Consider the following 18936-nt stretch of genomic DNA (forward strand, 5'->3'; position numbering starts at 1 on the left):
TTTATGCGATAAGATACTACTAAGCTCATAACTATGTTGTGTGTTTAATTTAATAGATGAAACTGATGATAATGACCACGTTACTGTAAATGAATATGTTGACAATACCAGAGATGCTACCCAAGGCTCAAGGGTGAATGTGGAAGAAGAATCACCGCGTCAAAATTGAATGGGCAAAAGAAAAAAAAAACCTCGCATAGATGTGAACGACGAGAAGATAGCTAAGACATTCAACATCTTGCGTATTTAAGGCAATGGCGGACAATTTGAAGCGACCTCCTAGCATGATGCAAAAAGTTCATGATGCCTTGAAAGGTCTTGAGTTGTCTAAAGAAAATTTTAAGCTTGAAATGACCTTCTTTGGAAATAGCCCAAACATGGGTGAAATCTTTTTGAGTTTTGATGATGAAGATCTTAGGAAGGAGTGGCTTTTGGACAACCTTCCAGTGGTTTAATTAAGGCACTTCTTTTGGATTTTTGCTATTATGGTACATGTAATGCACTTGTCTGGTTTAAGGCAGTTCTTTTGGATTTTTGCTACTATGGCTAATTAGGTACTCAAGCTTATCAGTCCATTTTAACGTGTTACTTTGCCAAAAAAAAAATTTGACTTTTTTTATTTATATTATTAAAGGTTGTGTGAGGGGACTACAAAATATTATCACTGATTACCTTCCTTACGACAGATTTGTATATTTCATTTTCAACAGAAAACTACACTTCCGCAAAATAGATGAAGGAGCAGCAATGATATGACTAGCGGATTGGAGAAGTTTCTCAAACTCAGGAAAGGGGCTGCCTGTTGCTTGTTGAATGCTCTCATAAGCGGTTTAAGGCATTTCTTTTGATTTTTTTGTAAAGCACCAATTCTTGTACTTACGGTTGATTTATAATAGTCTGGCATGCCTGTATAAATTATTTATTTTGCTTTTGTTATAAATGTCTAACAACACTAGTTCCCTATTGATCAGTCCTTAGTTATGGCGTTCTATTTTCTTCACCATTTAGAGTGTGAGTGTGCTGATTGTGTGTGAGTGTGTGAGTTATGTGATGTGGGTGGGTGTTGCAGTGGTGTGGGTGATGTTGCTGCTGCTGTTGGCAAGTGTTGTTGTGCTGCTCACTACACCAGAATGGCCATTTTGTAACAGAGCAAATATTTCATTTGTAACGCTTATATTTGTAACTACTTGTCTAACAGACATAACTGTTATGTTCTCTTGTATCCGTTAGTATATTTCAATTTATTTTTCTAATTACTTTTAAAACATCACTTTATTGTTTGGTAACAATTGTTTCCGTTAGAAAGGAATAGAAAACAACTAACATAAAAAGCAAAAGGGTATATACGGAACTAACGGAAAATAGACTACAACTAAAGAAAATAGGTTCTCCCCGTTGATCCTCCGTGCTAGTCTCTATCAAGGCCCAAAATTTCGATATCGGTTAATATATCGGTGTACCCAAAAACCGAGATATATCGGATATATCGGATATCTCGGTTTTTTTGGTGACCAGTCCAAAGTTTCTAAAATATCGGATATCTCACCGATATATTTCGGATATCTCGAATATCTCGCCGATATATCTCGGATATATCGGATATTTCAATAAATAATTGGTCAAAAAGTCAACTGATATATATCGATTATATCGGCGATATAAACTTTCATATCGGAAATTCCGATATATCTCGGAAAAAAAGGGGTTCAATATTCGGTGGATATATGTCGGAAATATCGATATCGGTGTACCAATTTACCGAGATATATCGGCGAGATATTGGATATCTCGGCGATATTTTGGGCCATGGTCTCTATCTCTATTCTCCCCCAAGTTGCCTCCATCAAACCTAGGTTTAATAAAGGTGAGGGGGAAATTTTTCATTCATGGGTTTGTTCAATCAAACAATATCCCCTACCTCCTCTGTCAAACCTTCGCTGACGAAGAAGGAAAATAACCTGGTATATACGCTGAGACACCCCCAACAATTAGTCCAGGTAATTTTTTTTCTCTCTTTATTGTTGATTGTTTGTTGTTTTGATTTAATTTGGTGTATTTTGATGTAAAAATATAATCTTTGTTTCAAATTTACATACAGACGGACTGTCCGCCTTTGTTGGAATTTATGGGGAATATTAAAGATGAGGTGACGAAATTTTTGGTTTGTTTTTGGTGAGTCTATTCGTTGTTATTCATTGATCGATTGAGTTTTTTTAATTCAGTTTTGTGGAATTGGTTGTTGATAGAAAATTACAGAAATTGGAACTTTTGAATGATCAGATTATTGTGGTTGGGATTGATCCTAATCGTCCCCTTTTTGAATTCTGGATGGTGTCTCTATTTAGCTGAATTTTCTAGTGCATTATAATGGGGAGATTAGAAGGTCACTACACCAGAATTGTGGAATTAGGACGACCTATTGAGACATGCATTCCTGTCTTAAATTTAAGACGGGCTTTTGAGTCCCATACATGAGAAAACTCGTCGCAGGCCTTGACCCAAAAAATAGACGACAACTTCTTCTGTCCTTAATCTAGGACGGGGAAAATTGTATCTAATTTTCTTTGAAGCCGTCGCCACTCAATTATTGAACCCTAGTTGCCTCAAAAGTCAAAACTAAAGTTTTGCCTTCTTCGTCCAGCCTCCAAAAACCTTTGTCTTGCTGTTTTTTTTATTTTTCTGAAACTTCTTCAACCCATCAATGATTTCTACACCGACGAAAGTATTCAATCAACACCAGCCATAGTCTTCCTCCTTATCTCTTCTTCTCTTGGATTAGTGTACTTCATCTCCTTCCTATAAGGCTTCAAGCTACGATTTTTCTTTCCTATTGATTGGAGACTCTCTATTTACTAGTTAATAGCATTTGGATCGATTTTTCTTTTTAATTTTAGTTTGTTTGTGGGTTAGGGTTCAAAAAATTGGTTGATCGGTCTTTGAGAAATTGATTTTCGTGTTGTTGGGGCTGACATGAAAATCCTCGAATGTGTTGGGTTTACACTCATTTGGTGCAGAAAATTCCAAGGTTAGCTAAACCCTCATTTTGTGTTTTGGTCTGTTACAAGTTTTAAGAATTCAAATACTTATTGAGTAATAGGATGTGATTCAATTGATGAAATTATGCGATTTGTGCTGGATTTCTCAAGGTCTCTTTTTTTTTAATAATTCTCATTTCATTCCATTTAGGGGTGGACGGTTTGATATTTGTGTGCATCTTGGAAAGTCTGTATAATTAACTTTACAAGCATGGGGGGATGATTAAGATATGTGTGGCTACTGCCAGTGTTTAAAAGATGGAATAATAATGACTAATCCATGTCTACATTGTTGAATTATTTATGATTGATTTACTGATCGATTTGTGCTGTTATCAAAAATCAAAGAGCAGCCAATGAAAATGCTTCATTTATTTAGATTGAAAGATTGAATAGAGAAGAAGTTGGTTAGTATTAGGGGAAGCGTGGGTTATATTTATAAGGCGGTATGGAAGTCGTTGCAAATGCATTTTGGGGAAGGTTACTAGGCCTCGTGGTAATAGTTATGTTTTTCGTGTTAAGTTCAATTCAAACTTGCCTACTAAATCTATTAGAGAGATAGAAATTTGTGTGTGTGTGTGTGTGTGTGTGTGTGTGGGGTTGATATTTTACAAATGTAATTTGTAAAGTGATTGTTTGTTGGATTTGGAAAGTGATTGTTTGTTCACACTTTGTATAGGAAATGAAGGTTTGATTTTCCAAGCAATATCTAAGGAAGATGATAGGTTCATTGTTTTTATAGAATTACCTTGATGATCTTCTCCTCAAAATTTATACATATTGGTCATTAGTATGATCTTGGAGTGCAAAAAGATGAATGAAATTACTTTGAAAAAATCATTGTGACGACACCAATGCTTTGAGGCCATTTTATGTTGCTTTGACACATTGGCCCACCTCTCCCTCCATTTTGTCGCTTCATCTGATTGGGGCAATGGACTGAAAGCAACAAAGGTGTGTGATGCCTAGTAAGGAATGTTGTTTGTCGTAATGTTTTTACGGCAATATTTGTTTAAATTTTTACCCTTCTCATTGCTTGTGATATTCGGTCATTCCTATAATAGTCATGACAATGGATTAAGGAACAAGAAGTAAAAATTACCATTTAAACTACCTGGCTAGTGGCTATAGTTATATCAAAATATAAACCATTTGCATATTGCATGTGTGATAACATTAGACTTTAAAAGTCCCTATATGGCAACACATTCATGGTAATCACAAAATATAATTCTGTTTTGACAATCTACTGAATTTAGCATGGAATGTATGTTACTCATATTTTCATTTTTCAGTTCTAGTTTTATGATTTAAGCGAACTGTTGAATTTCACTGCTGGTTTCCTGAATAAGAATTTGAGAACACACTTTGAAGTCTCTTATACAAATGCATGCTGAACAAAAAGAAATGTAGGTAGCTATTGTTTTGAGAATGAGAGGTTGTCTCCACCTGTTCTTTCTTTGTTTTCATATTCTAACGGTCACTTTTGGATCCGTGTAGAGTGGTGAGCACCTTGAAAGTTTACACCATTAACGGTCTTGTTTATATGGTGGATTATTTAGATTCCATCACCTATAGAGTGACAGATCTCTTGGATGAAACGGTTGACGAAGTTTCTGGAATAGAGCTTTGAGTTTCTTGCATTGAACAAGTAATCTTTAGTTGCTTTCATTATTATTTAGTTGATATTAAATAGGAATAAATTTTATTTCCCCCCTCCCTCTCTAGTGAATGATGAATCATTGCCTGGTTTATTTGTGGCTGAAAACTATATTCCTAAAAACTATTTCACCAAGTATTGGACACACAAAACTATTTTCAAGCTCTTAAATTTCTCCATGGATCAACTAGGGATCCACGGTAATGCTTTGAAGCAGTACATATGACTTCTCTCAACAATTTAGTTTAAATTAAACTGCTGTCCTTAGAGACTCACTACACCAGAATTGCTTAATAACGACACCTTGTTAGGACTGTGTTGACCGTCCTTTATATAGGATTGCAAGAACCGTCCTATATGGCCTAAGATCGTCGTATATTGGCATTAAGGTAAAATAAAGGACGAGCTTTAGTGTAGTGCATCCACGACGGTAGTGGTAGCGCTTGAATTTTCAAGAACTCGTCGCGGGGTAGTTTTTCATTCTTGCACTCACTGCTTTTCATTCTCGCGCTCATTATACCCAGTACCCTAGTGGAAACAGAAGAGATAAAAAAAGGGTGACTTCTAAGTTCTAACAAGCCGTGAGTTTTGTCACTGAATCAAGAGCTCTATTGTGAAATTGTAAGCTCTCTCTTTCTCCCCCAAACCAATTATTTAGTCAATGCTTTAAAGCTTCAAGTTCGAAGTTTTTCGTCCGATATTTGTTTGTTAAACTGAAATGGGTATATTTCTTTTTTGCCGAGTTCACTCAAATCAAAGTTCCTTCTCCAAATCGAGGTAAATTTCTTCCCTTTTTTCATTCTTCTTGTTTAATTATTATTATGGATTCAATGGGCTTTGCTGAACCGTCAAAAATTTAACCAAAAAAAAAAGAAAACCAAAATTAATAACTTGCCAAAAAATAGAACCGTCAACATACTTACTGAAACAATTAAAAATGGAAGTTCCCCTCGCACCCTCACTTCCTAGTTCATCTTACAATTTTCACTTTAATTGGGGTTGATTGACACGCGCTTAAACTAGTTCGAAAAGGGATTTTTATTTCAGTTCGATTCGTACGTACTACAAGCTAGGTTTTTATTGAGATCGAAAAGTAAGTCTTTTTTAGTGTATTTCTACTTTATTCTTCTCTTAAATTGTTTGCATATAAATATACTTGTTGATGCATATCTTTTTGCCGTGGGAAGTTTTGTATACTCGTAAATTCATTCTATTCTACGTTCGTAAATTCATTCTATTCTACGTATTGTTTTTATTGTTGTGTGGATTTTTTTTTACATTTTTATATATTGGAAAAGAGAAAGAGCATTACTGATGGTTTTTTTCCTCGTGATATGGATGTTCACTATTGTTCGATATATAGAGTAGTTATGAATAGGCTTTAAGCCTTTAATCTTTTATACTAATATATATTATCTTTTTCTTATATGATATTAGTCATCTTAGTTAATTTGTCTGTGAAAATATCCTGTTATGTCTTGATTCTTTTGCTATGCCGTGAGAAAGCTTGAGATAAACCGACTTAAATTAATAATATACCGGTAGTGTTTGTAGACTACCTGAATTGACCAATTAATCCTCTGACCTTCGTCCTCTATCTTTCCCATGGCGACACCATCTTCATCCGAAAATAATAACACCAATTCGATTGACACAGAATCGTTTGACCCTCTTAACATGTCCAAAAACACCACCCCCGAGGCAGGAAAATATGAGGACGAAGATGATGAGGAAGATGTTTGTAGAATATGTAGAAATACTGGGGACGATGAAACCCATTGAGATATCCATGTGCTTGTAGTGGTAGTATTAAATATGTTCATCAAGATTGTCTCTTACAGTGGCTTAATCATAGCAATGCTAGAAATTGCAAGGTTGGTACGCTTTTTTAACCTTTTATTATTTTACCCACTCTATTATAAATTAGAAATTAATTTAATGTTTTTGTAGGTGTGTAAGCATCCGTTCTCATTCTCACCAGTGTATGCTGAGAATACACCAGTTAGGCTACCTTTTCAGGAGTTTGTGTTTGGAATTGGGATGAAAACTTGTCATATTTTGCAGTTCTTCTTGCGTCTTGGCTTTGTGCTATCTGTCTGGCTTCTGATTATACCATTTATTACATTTTGGATATGGCGTTTGGCTTTCGTGCGGAGTTTTGGTGAAGCTCATAAGTTGTTTTTGAGACATATATCTACTATCGTGATTCTTACCGATTGTGTGCATGGGTTTCATTTGTCCGCTAGTATTGTTTTTTATTTTTCTTGGAGCTACTTCTTTGAGGGATTATTTTAGACATTTACGAGCTAGGTGGGCGGGATGGTGAGAGAGAAGATGAAGGGGTACTTGCTGCGAGAAGAAACAAACAAAGAAATAATAGGGTTAATGCCGATATTGGAAATGGTGAAGATGCTATTGGTGGGGCTGGTCAGTTAATTAGGAGAAATGCGGAGAATGTTGCTGCTAGGTTGGAAATGCAGGCAGCGTCTTGAGGCTCATGTCGAACAAATGTTTGATGGCTTGGACGATCTTGATGGTGCGTAAGATGTACCTTTGACGAGCTAGTTGGCATGCAAGGCCCCGCTTTTTCATTTGGTTGAAAATGCTTCAATTTGTAAGTATCTTATTCCGTTTACGCTTTTAATTTCTACATGTTACTTTATGTTCGCATGGACACATGCACACTTATTTGATAACACCGCAGAGTTTTTGATCAATTTTTCGCTCAAAATGAAGTGATGTTGATCACTTTGCAATTTAGTAAAAAGAATGGAGCAAATTTTATGGAAGTTGTATTGACGGATTGCCTTTTTTTTTTTAGATTTTGATTGCACATTTAGACTTGTAGTTTCTGCATTGTCTTTCCTTCTAAACTCTCCTTGATAGGTTTGTAGGTTCTGTAACACACTGAATCACTTTTTACCGATACCAAATAGATAAATAGTAGGCGGGTTTGTAAAAAAACTCAAGATTTTGCCTCTATTTATCAGATTTTAATTCTAGTACTACCGGTATATTATTAATTTAAGTCGGTATATTATTAATTTAAGCCTTGTTGCTATTGGAAAGCAAAGTCTTTCTTCTTTGCCGCCCTACCGGATTAATTGGTTCGTGAGTGATTTCCTTTTCGTCATTCTTTTGCTTTGGTTATACATGTTTGTTTGTGCAGATGGTAGCAGATTTTTGTGAATGCTTATGCTACAAGTGATTCTCTAGTGTGGTGTCTCTTCACATGGAAAGAGACACTATATTTAATAACTAGTAATCCCAGATTGGATTTCCTTGGTTTCAGGGGAATTAGTATGCAATTTCCACTTGAAAATTTGTATGCACTGAAGTATTGAACACGAACCATGCTAAAGAACTAGATGGTAGATGGTAGATGGTAGATGGTAGCGCATGCATGCTTGAGGGAGGAAAACTTTACTGATTAAAGTAGGAAGTTATATTGTTCTGTATAAATATTCACAAAGTGACCTATCGTCCTGGTTTTGTAGGAACCATGTTGACCCACAGATACATAGCATATGGAACTATTTCTAAAAGATGGATACAAGAATGGAAACTTGAAGTACTAAGATATACTGGGAGTACTAAGAGATAGGATCTCACGAAATCAATAAGCATACTGATGGAGCTACTGGCGGCATTTTCGACATTAAGCATCTCAAAGACCCTTCCACTGCTGGTAAGCAAACTAAAACTACACCCTCAACAAACTCAATGTAATTATTCGATGCATGTCTGTGCACCATAATTAAAGATGAGGCTGAATTTTCTGTTGGGATTGAGAGCTGATGAAGGATCTGCCCAACATTAGAAAGGTTTTAGGTGTTTGCTGAGAAATGGATTATTCAAGTGGTCCTTAGATAGCATTAATTAATATCCCATCTATTGTGAAATGCTTTACAACTTTTTGAGTTGGCAATGATTTCTAGTGATCGATTATGTGATATATATTATTTTCTCTGGATGACACTTTTATCCATGTCAACATGCATTTTGGAAATATCATCCATGTTCGAGTAGCTCAGGAAAAGCCTCATGTCTTTTTTATTGATGTAGGCATGAAAGCTGAGATTTCAAGTAGCGTTGAATGTAGTTTACTAGAGTTCTTCAAGCCTTCTGCTGTGAGAGAAGGTCGTACTACTACAGAGTGCATTCTGAGATTGGCAAAACAGAAGTATCCAGATCTTAATGCCTTCATTGAGGTAACATGCATGCTCGTCACATGATTTTGCAGTATAAACTACAGTTTGGGGGGGGGGGGTTCTTCAACTTCTTATGGTCTCCTTTTTTATGTGGGATGTATGAGACTAAGGTGACCTTTTTTGTTGAAAAAAATAGGTATGTATACGCACCCAGGAATGTAAGGGGCATGTGGTGTTGCTACTTCCGACTGCATGGTACTTGGCCTTTTTCTTATTTGTCGCGTTGGTATCCATGTCCTCACTCCATGGTTGGAGGAAGCTCTTCAGTGGATTTACTGCCACCATTTTCTCCGTTTATGTATGATGTACCTCTTACATGTTCGATTTGTAAATTAGTAATTATATTGGTAGGTTATTTCTATAACGTTTAATTAGTTGGAAAGTGGTGGGTGTCTCTTGATATTCACTTTATGATTGAGTTGCTGTGGAATGTGATATCTATGAAAGATGGAATAATAAGATGTGCTAGATTAAAATATAATTGCAGGTATGTGGCCCCGATTAAAATTTTTTTTCCACATTATTTAATTTAGTAACGGATATATCCGTTACACATTTGTTAATTAAAATGTTATTGTGAGAAGCGCGCCAAACATTAGTAACACTTATGTCCGTTATAAATGAACAATTTCAGTAAACAATCAACAATTATCTATCCGTTAGAGAATATATTCTAACAGATATATCCGTCACTAATAGTGTTCTTAGTAACGGATATATCTGTTACTAACAGCACTATTAGTAACGGATATATCTGTTACTAAATTTTGCCTAAGTGACTGTAACACCCCAGCAGTAACGGATATAAGTGTTAGTAAAAATATAAGTAACGGATATAAATGTTGGTAACTCCCTTTTTTGGTGTAGTGAGTGGCTACCGCTATGTTGTCTTTGCCACCTTCTTTGGATGGCAAGTGTTCTTTGTGTTTCTTCTGTTGGTGAGTGGTGCTACGGTGTTGCAGGTGCTAGTGGGTCGTGATAGGTGTTGCAGGTAGTGAGTGAATGGTACTAGTGCAGTCCGCAGTTGGTTATGGTACCACTAGCAATAGTACTAAATATTGGTTGGTGAAGAACTCTTGGGGAACTACATGGGGTGAGAATGGATACATAAGAATGCAATGTGATATTGGCGCTGCAGAGGGTATCTGCAGTATTGCGATGATGGCATCCTACCCAACTGTATAGTAAGAAATCATTGAGAATATGGATCAAATTCCGTGGTTTGTGATTTGTGCTTTATGTTTACATTGTAACTACTGTATTAAGTAATTAAGGTGTGTCTGTGTAAAGTAACATTTATGTATGTAAATGCCTCTATTATTACGCAATGTATATCGTACTAGTCCTTTTTTTTACCGAAATGGAAATGCATATTTATTCTGATATACACTTCGTAATGTATTTTGAACTTTTGAAGAAGATTTTGTTTTGGTCAATCTATATAAGTTCATTTTGGCTCTCATGTTTAAGGACTGAAAGTTGTGCAGGATTATTGTTAGTAATATACATCTTGAAGTTACGCTCAAGTGTTTTAGCTATATGTCTTCCAACATGCATAACCAAATTCGTGACTTGAACATGTCACACAAGACATTTACACTGGGGGGACCGAATCATCAAATGTGGGCTTCAACCAAATTGAGATTTTGGTATATTTTATGTTTTTGTGGCAAGTCTTTATACTATTTTTTTTAGTGTGATATAGGTGAAACCATATACAAATAAAATAAATTTACAAATAAGAGTTGCTATAATTTTTAAATCTTAAATATTTTAAAAGCACAAAAAATGAAAAAATGAAATATTTGCCGCGGCAAATTTGGACAATCAAACAGCAACAAATTGTTGTAAATCGGGACAAATGACATTTACCACAGTATCATCAAACAGTGGTAAATTAATTTGCCATAAGTTATTTCCAATTGTCACATAGCAAATTTGCCAGTGGCAAATGGTGACAAAATTTGCATTTGCCACAGCTCCTATCAAACATAGCCTATGTCAATTTAAATGTAAGCTATGTGATATTTTCTTATGAAATTAAGCGTTTGATGTTGAAATTAAGTGTTATGTCTCAATGTGCAGTGCCAAAATTATAGGACTTTTTTGGCGAGGATGAATGAATGATCTACCTTAACAAAGTTATTTAATGCTCCATTAACATGAAAAATTTTATGTAGTAAATTTGCGAGATCTACCTTAAAGTTTGAGTATATTTTGTTTCCCATAAAATCTGGTACTGTGCTAGTGAAAAATATAATTTGTTAATATAATTGGCCGAGGTAAAAATTTGTTCCATACATGAATTGGGCATGTATATCCATCTAGATATACTAATTGGCAGCATAGGACCTACAAATGGGAACAGGAAAATAGCTAGTATTATTGTATATGCATTATTCTCCGTAATCCATTTCTTCTTTTCCTTGGGATAAACCAAATTCTCCCACTATGATAGTCAATTTATCCTCGACTCTTGCACTCTTTGTCAAAATCATCAGCAAAAGCTTAGCTCATTCTTGTTCCAAGAATACATATAATTGGCAAATAACTTCAAGTGTGACAGTTTGACAGAATACCTTTGTGGAGTTGCCGGAATTTGTAGATCTTCTTTAAAGACAACTATATATCAAGGCTCTATGCCAAAACCAAACTTAACCTTAAGTACATATACACACTACACATAATATCACTTTATCCAAGTTTTAAGATTAATCTCCCTCCTCTTTACACCGGTACATATAATCTCCCTTTACACGGACAAAGTGATAAATTAAACCCACACCCCAAAAAGATCCATGTTCTCTCATTCTACATTCTCTTTCCGTCGAAAAGAAAAAATAAAATAAAAAAACAACCCAAAAAACACAGGGATTAAATTTATATCTTAAAAAAAAATTGAAATGGAAAAAGAAGAAGAATAAATTATGGGAACATTCAAAAGAAAAAGTAAATATGACTGTAGATTTGTAGATCCAACACTTGTTACTCAAAAGAAACAAGATCTACAGTGTACATAATAAAAATCATTGTGTTTTTTTCAAAAAAATGTGGCTTTGCAGTTTTGCAAAACAAAAAGCTAAATACTTCAAATTTTGTATGAAAAATCTAATGCACAGTCAATTTGCTATGTAAATATAAATTCGCATATGCAACTATTAATTTACGTATGAAAATATTACTTTACATAGTCAAGTGCTATGCAAAAGTAAATTTACACAGACATATAGCTATGGAAAGACTATTAATTTACATATGCAAAAATAACTTTACATAGTCAAGTACTATGCAAAAGTAAATTTACATAAGCAAATTGCAATGCAAGAAAAAACTATGTATTACAAAACTTATATGAAAAATCAGTTTGTATAATAAACTTTATACTACGCAAAAACAGTTTTACATAATATAATTACCAGTTGCATACTGAAAAAACATATGCAAAAGTGTTTTTTCATAGTCAATTTCGTATGTAAATATAAATTTGCATACATAATGTCTATGTAAAAATAAATTAACATAGTCAAATTGCTATGTAAATATAAATTTGCATATTGAAATTTTCATGTAAAAACAAATTTACAATCATGAGATTTGCATAGACAAATCACTATGTAAACATAAATTTGCATATTGAAATTTCCATGTAAAAACAAATTTACATAGTCAAGCTGCAGAGAAAAATCATTATGTAAAAATGAATTTGCATACTAAAATGATTATGTAAATCCATATTTACATAGAGTCATGGGATCTGCTGAGAAAAATCAATATGTAAAAATAAATTTGCATACTTAAATTTCTATGCAAAAACAAATTTACATAGTCACGGGAACCTAATTTATTCAAATTAGGAAGAAGAAAGAAGAATCAATAAAGCAAAAACAAATATTTACAACAATCAATCGAAACGAGAAAGAGAATGATTCTTCATTGTTTCTTCTTTATGAAACAATGTTTCTTCATTATTGAAAAAAATATATTTTTTTTGCCAAACCTAATTTCTTCATCGCCGAACCTTGTTATTCTAATTTTATAGTTGAATTGTGTTTATTGAAGTTGAGTAAGTGTTCTTCTTCTTTTAAATGATGATGGATATGGCACCTTATATCAAAAGGGTAAAAAAGGAAGCAAAAATTTTGGGAAAATAAAGCATACCGTGTTATGAAATCCGTGGGCCTATATGGATGCCCACCATTGAACCTATATGGGACACCTCCTCATATGTGTTTCTCTTGGTAATCCTTGTATCTTGTGTTTATCCTGGTCATTGCATTATTGAAAAAATATATTTTTTTTTGCCAAACCTAATTTCTTAACTTCATTTAACCTTGTTTATTCTAATTTTATAGTTGAATTGTGTTTATTGAAGTTGAGTAAGTGTTCTTCTTCTTTTAAATGATGATGGATATGGCACCTTATATCAAAAGGGTAAAAAAGGAAGCAAAAATTTTGGGAAAATAAAGCATACCGTGTTATGAAATCCGTGGGCCTATATGGATGCCCACCATTGAACCTATATGGGACACCTCCTCATATGTGTTTCTCTTGGTAATCCTTGTATCTTAGTGTTTATCCTGGTAATTCTTCTCTCTCTCTCTCTCTCTCTCTCTCTCTCTCTCTCTCTATATATATATATATATATATATATATATATATGATTTTCTACTTTTGAGTGTGGTGTTCTCTAAGTCTATTTAATCAAGTGAAATGGTTTAACGATCTTTGATTGAATTGGTTGGTTTTCTTTCCTTGCAAAAAAATTTCTCCTAACTTCTTTTGATTTCCATTCATTGAAAACCCTATTTTTTCCATCACTCCCCCGTTCTATCTTTCTTCATAACCACAATATCTAAGCTTTCGATGGAAAATTGGTGGGGAATCAAGGTAAGTTCTAAAGTTCTACCTTTTCTATTTCATTTGTTTATCAAAGTTTTAAGTTTTCCTTTTGATTGTATCTCATTTATACTTGATTATGGGTTTTCTTTGAAATAAATCTCACTTTTGGATTTTATTGAATATTTTTTTTTTGTTAGTTTATCACGAGAGATAAAAAATGGTATCGAAACTAAGAATGAAAGAAGCTGCTAAAGTCTTTTTCCTTCACTATCCATTGTTTTGAATGTTGTTTAGAAGAGTGTGTAGAGGAACTCTTTTTTAGTGAATTACTTATATGCGCGAGTTAATCGGAAGAATCATTTTGTGGGAGTAATGCGTTGGGTGTTCAATACAGGGGAGAGTATTAGTATTTTTACATCCATCGGATGGCACCATAGTTTCCTTTGAGAGTGATGTTCTTTGAGGTGGTACATGGATAGATAAGTCGGCTCTTTTTTCTTTTTGTTTAAAGATTTGTCCTTCTTCACCAATATCCATCTCTCCCTCTCTTCTCCATCCTTTCTCCGCTCATCCCCCCACATCAATGCAGTATACTAGTTCTAACATACTGTGATTTTTTTCATAATTTCAATCAAAGGGAGTTTATTTGATGAGATGCACAAAACAAGGAGGTTATGGGCTGATGGGAGGGCCCAGCCCACTTGTTCACTTTACTGAATCAGGTGAATCGGCCCACATTGCCGTACCATATTTTCCGAGTTCCATGGAGCAGTAGATCATCATAATACAGACAGAAAAGTGAGAAAAGTCAACGAGTTCTTCCAAATTCATATGCACCAGTTACCTTTATTACATCAGTTCTATCCCTTTACCAAGAAAAATGGAGGCCTGTTCATTCCACTGCACATTTAATAAATTCAAATACGCCTCCAAGATTCTATGGTAAGCACTCTACCTCTTACTACAAAACCAATAACATCACACAGCATGCATGTTTGATAACTAGTTGTAACCTTTGTATGAAGCAGTTGTGTGGACAGAGAGGACGTCCAAGTTTGCAAAGTATCAAGAAGGCAAGTTATAAATTTGGTAGGATTCAATTTGTTACACGTTTGTCCTACACACGCGGCACCTACTATTGGGTAAGAAATGAAGTTTCATGCAATCATTCATAAGTCTTACAAGTGTTATATTGCTAGTTAAACTTTCCTTTTGGGGATCACTGCAATATGAATTCCTGGAAAGTAGCTTTTAAATAGGCAGTTGAACAGGTTGTTAGTATCGAATGAGCATATGATAGAGTGATTGCAGGAAGCTTTCCATGGAAAATTGATCCTACGAACCAAACATAGCATCACTCATATGTCAAGTTTTTGTTACCATCGTTAAACTAAAATGTCGATATATATCAATGATAAGTTCTGCCTTTATAATATGCATTCCTCATATCATATCAAATCATTAACAATGGAAACTCGTTTCAAAATATTCATCACTGGATTTGTGTCACTTTTCTTGGTCACTTTTGCTGAAGGTAAGAAAATCACAATGCTTTTAAAATGGTGTAGAGAAGAAAAGGCCATCAAGCCTTGCTGACTTGCTCAGCAAGTTTGAAAAGATTGGGCGGGCTGCAAATTCTGAGGATTTTGTTTTGTTTTATATTTCGAGCCACTGAACTTGCAAAGTATATCTTTGTTGTTTTCAGTGTTATCTGTAGTATGTAGTTAGTAGTAATTTGGCAATAGGATTTTTTGGACTTTCTGAAATGTAAACTGAAATCTATGGGAATGAATGAACACATTTACTTAATTGTTTTTTCATTCACTTTGAATTAATGTTCTTTCAGATTTGAAATTCAGTTATAGTGGTCCAACTGGTCCAGAAAAATGGGGGAGCATGAGTCCATCTTTCTTTGCATGCTCCAGTGGAAAGGCCCAATCGCCAATGCAGATTATAAGGAACGCTGGGGTCCTTAATCCAAACTTGGGACCCTTGAGCATTCAATACAGTGATTCAAGTGCTACGTTGATCAACCACGGATTCAATGTTGAGGTTTGTTGACATTCTACTCTCTATTATACGTTCTAAACATAGAAATGATGTACATCTTTTGTTAACTTAATTCCAAAAAACAAATTGAGTTTACCTCTCATAATTCACAAATTTATTTAGTTTTCATCTTCACCTATTTTGTTGCTAATTAACTTTGGATGTTATACTTCGTCAACCGATTCTACTGAAACCTAAAGTTCATGTTACTCTGTATCTTCCCATAAGGAAAAGGAACTTTTTTCTTAGTCAAGTGATGTTATCTCCCCTACAGTTGCTATATGGGAATGAAGTCGGAGGTGCGATTATAGATGGAAAGCAGTATAGTTTAAAGCAAATGCACTGGCATTCACCCTCTGAGCACAAAATTGATGGAGTTCGGTGAGCTTCTGCTTCTATTATTCAGCTTAGTAGATGTAGACAAAGTAACAAATTTGATTTCTGAACCTACACTGAAATTAAAGAAATAAACAAAATTGACTATTGAAGAAGATGTTATTAGAAGATAGACTATTATGGCCACTTCTTGACGCACTAGGTGGACTAATCAAATTGGATCTGATATCCAATAGTATGCAGATATTAACCTCCGTTTATGTATTGTCTGTGAAATTTATTTTGTCATCTTCAATTTGATTGTATAGCTAAAGTTTTGTTTCCCCTTACAACAGCTATGCTGCCGAGCTTCATCTGGTCCACAAATCTGCAGATGGTAGTATCTCTGTGGTGGCAATTCTCTACAACCTTGGTGCTCCTGATGCACTTCTCTCTCAGGTAAGGACAATATCAACATTTATTTTGGTATCTGGCTAGAAAGCTAAAATTTACGGATACCTCTTATCAAAAACGGATTCAGTGTTAAGGTTTGTCCAATATCACCAAAATTTTATGTGGAGAAATTATGTGTTCCTTTTAGTGTTGAGGATATAACATATAATGCATAAATCAAATAACATGTTCGCCTTGAAGCTTACACACCAGTGCGTACTGGGAATACTATAAGGGCTCTGAAGTAGACCTTTGTAAGTTTCAACTTCAACTTCACCTGCATGTATGCAGATTGAGGAGCACTTTGATCAACTGGCAAAGGAGGCATTTGCTGGCCGTGAAGGATCTCATATACCAATTAAAGTTGTCAAGGCTGCGAATATATTGCAGACCACAAAAAGATATTTCAGATATGTGGGGTCTCTCACCACTCCTCCATGCAGTGAGAAGGTTATATGGAACATTCTCGAAGAGGTACTCTTTTCACGCTGACTTATGTTCCTGTAGATTGTCAAAAACAGACGTATGTATGTATGTACATAGAATGCATAATGATTTCTTCGATCAGTAATGTTGTTGAGGATGATACAAAGAACAGGGGGAATTAACAAGTGAGCAACATTTTCTCTAGTAGCCCAGTAAACAAAATAAACAACTTCGGCTACAGAGAGCAATAGATATAGGTGCTACATTGACAGCCTTTACATCTTAATTAGTACATGTTCAGATGAACATCTCCAGGTATCTCTTAAGTTGGAATTCCCAGCTCGTCAACAGGTCCTTTAATTTCTACTCTGGGTCCCTAATTCCCAAACCAAGTACCAGGTGGTAACCTTGGTACCGATTACCATCCCTTTTGTGAACACCACAGAACAGCATAAATCATGACTTCCTAGAGCTTGGTTGTTTGTACCCAGATTTCCTCCTCCTACCCTCAGTCAATGTACAAGTAGGCAAGTAGCTCTTTGATTGATGAAGCAGTCTCACACAATCAATCTCACTAATTCTATCTAGCAGACTACATAAAATCAGTTGACGAATTCAGCATTCAATGAACAGATGCCGAATTGACTCGTTCACCTTATCACATGGCCTGCAGTCTATTTGTTGGGCCATTCCTCGGCATCTCAAATAGTCCGAAGTTAGCAATCTACTGACAGGGTCAAGCGTATAGAAAGTTTTACCTTTGAAGTAGTGGAAACAGATTAAACCAATTTGAGCGGCCACCATTTTGAATCAAATTTACCATATTTCGCATAAAAGATCAATGCCCCCCCACCTCCCACCCACTTGTTATGTATCTTCATAGCAGTTCCACCCTTGATATAAAGCTTGTACAAATTGATAGATACATTTGTTCATTTGTTGTATATTACAAGTATACCACATACAAGGTTTTGCCCATTCTTCAGTGGTTGCACTCCTAGCCAAGGCATCATCTGCTACACAATTGCCTTCTCGCAAAATGTAAGAAGTTTTGAGGAGACTCTGAAATTCCGAAACTAGTCAAGAAGTTTTTGGGAGGAACTAGGGGTGTCCATAGAACCACTCACCCAAGAATGATTTGTGAATCCACATCAAGAATGAACAGTCTAAAATTATGTTGCAAGCAGATTTTTAGACCCTCCAGAATTATTTAAAGGACATTTATTACATATTTAAACATTCTTTTATTTTCTCTTTTTGGATGTGTTTAGGTGAGACAGATATCCAGTGAGCAGCTAAATACTCTGAAAGCTCCTCTAAAAGGTTCGTGCAAAAACAACTTCAGGCCTACACAACCTTCAAACGGGCGACTTGTCGAGATATCTGTTGCATCTAAGACCTCAAATTTACTTTTATGAGTAGATTACCAGTACTACGCTTTAGGCTTCAAATGTCATTTTTGTAGATTACCAGTTAATTTGTTTGAATTTTTGTAGCCTAGGCGTCAAATGTCATTTCCCAGTAAAGAGAAATAACTCTTAAAGGAAACAGTTACTGTTTTGAATCAAAGTCCAGCGAAGTCAGGTCTCCATCAACGTTTTCATTATGCACAACAGTGTGTTATCGGAGCCAAATGTTACCTATTGTTTCTTGGGTTGTACGTATAAAACAAAATCTCTATCATGATATTTCGCAAAGTATTGTGAGATCTACCCATTTTTAAATGGGCCCCAAAATCTAGCAAATGTTAGATTGATAGGGAAACTCGTCATGTCTTAACATGTCTCTCCCATCTTAAATACTTTGGACTTTGGAAGTATATATTCTAAGGGTTACAGAGATTCTTAACAGTTGACACACATCCCATACGTAGTATCGGTGCTTAGCCATTCCTCGGGTGTTTTAGGTGCGTAGATGAGTGAAGTACGTGCGAGTGAAATGAGCGTGT

General features: G+C 35.1%; 1 protein-coding gene and 2 long non-coding RNA genes across 3 annotated transcripts; all 3 read left to right on the forward strand.

Moving 5' to 3' along the window:
• The first annotated feature begins 1650 nt into the window (after positions 1-1650).
• LOC147482900 (uncharacterized) lies at positions 1651-2954 on the forward strand. Its single transcript, XR_015206584.1, has 3 exons — positions 1651-1997; positions 2099-2172; positions 2911-2954. It is a non-coding gene; the product is annotated as an uncharacterized LOC147482900 (long non-coding RNA).
• Positions 2955-8189: 5235 nt separating this feature from the next.
• Positions 8190-9407, forward strand: LOC147482901 (uncharacterized). The gene is made up of 3 exons (XR_015206961.1): positions 8190-8383; positions 8761-8906; positions 9043-9407. It is a non-coding gene; the product is annotated as an uncharacterized LOC147482901 (long non-coding RNA).
• Positions 9408-14599: 5192 nt separating this feature from the next.
• On the forward strand, positions 14600-18577 carry LOC147482902 (alpha carbonic anhydrase 1, chloroplastic-like). Its single transcript, XM_086576652.1, has 7 exons — positions 14600-14687; positions 14774-14818; positions 15592-15797; positions 16069-16175; positions 16466-16568; positions 16854-17036; positions 18260-18577. Exons 3-7 carry the CDS (start codon positions 15642-15644, stop codon positions 18404-18406), a joined length of 696 nt encoding a protein of 231 aa, XP_086432778.1. The 5' UTR covers positions 14600-14687; positions 14774-14818; positions 15592-15641; the 3' UTR covers positions 18407-18577.
• Positions 18578-18936: the final 359 nt, after the last annotated feature.

The sequence above is a fragment of the Coptis chinensis genome, chromosome 8 (genome assembly GCF_015680905.1).
Source record: "Coptis chinensis isolate HL-2020 chromosome 8, ASM1568090v1, whole genome shotgun sequence".
NCBI lineage: Eukaryota > Viridiplantae > Streptophyta > Magnoliopsida > Ranunculales > Ranunculaceae > Coptis > Coptis chinensis.

Excerpts from the sequence above, each read along its gene's own strand:
- LOC147482902 (XM_086576652.1), top strand. The coding sequence starts at position 15,642 with ATGAGTCCATCTTTCTTTGCATGCTCCAGTGGAAAGGCCCAATCGCCA. Across the intron at positions 15,798-16,068 it reads ACCACGGATTCAATGTTGAG|TTGCTATATGGGAATGAAGT; the intron begins GTTTGTTGACAT and ends TCTCCCCTACAG. Across the intron at positions 16,176-16,465 it reads CACAAAATTGATGGAGTTCG|CTATGCTGCCGAGCTTCATC; the intron begins GTGAGCTTCTGC and ends CCCTTACAACAG.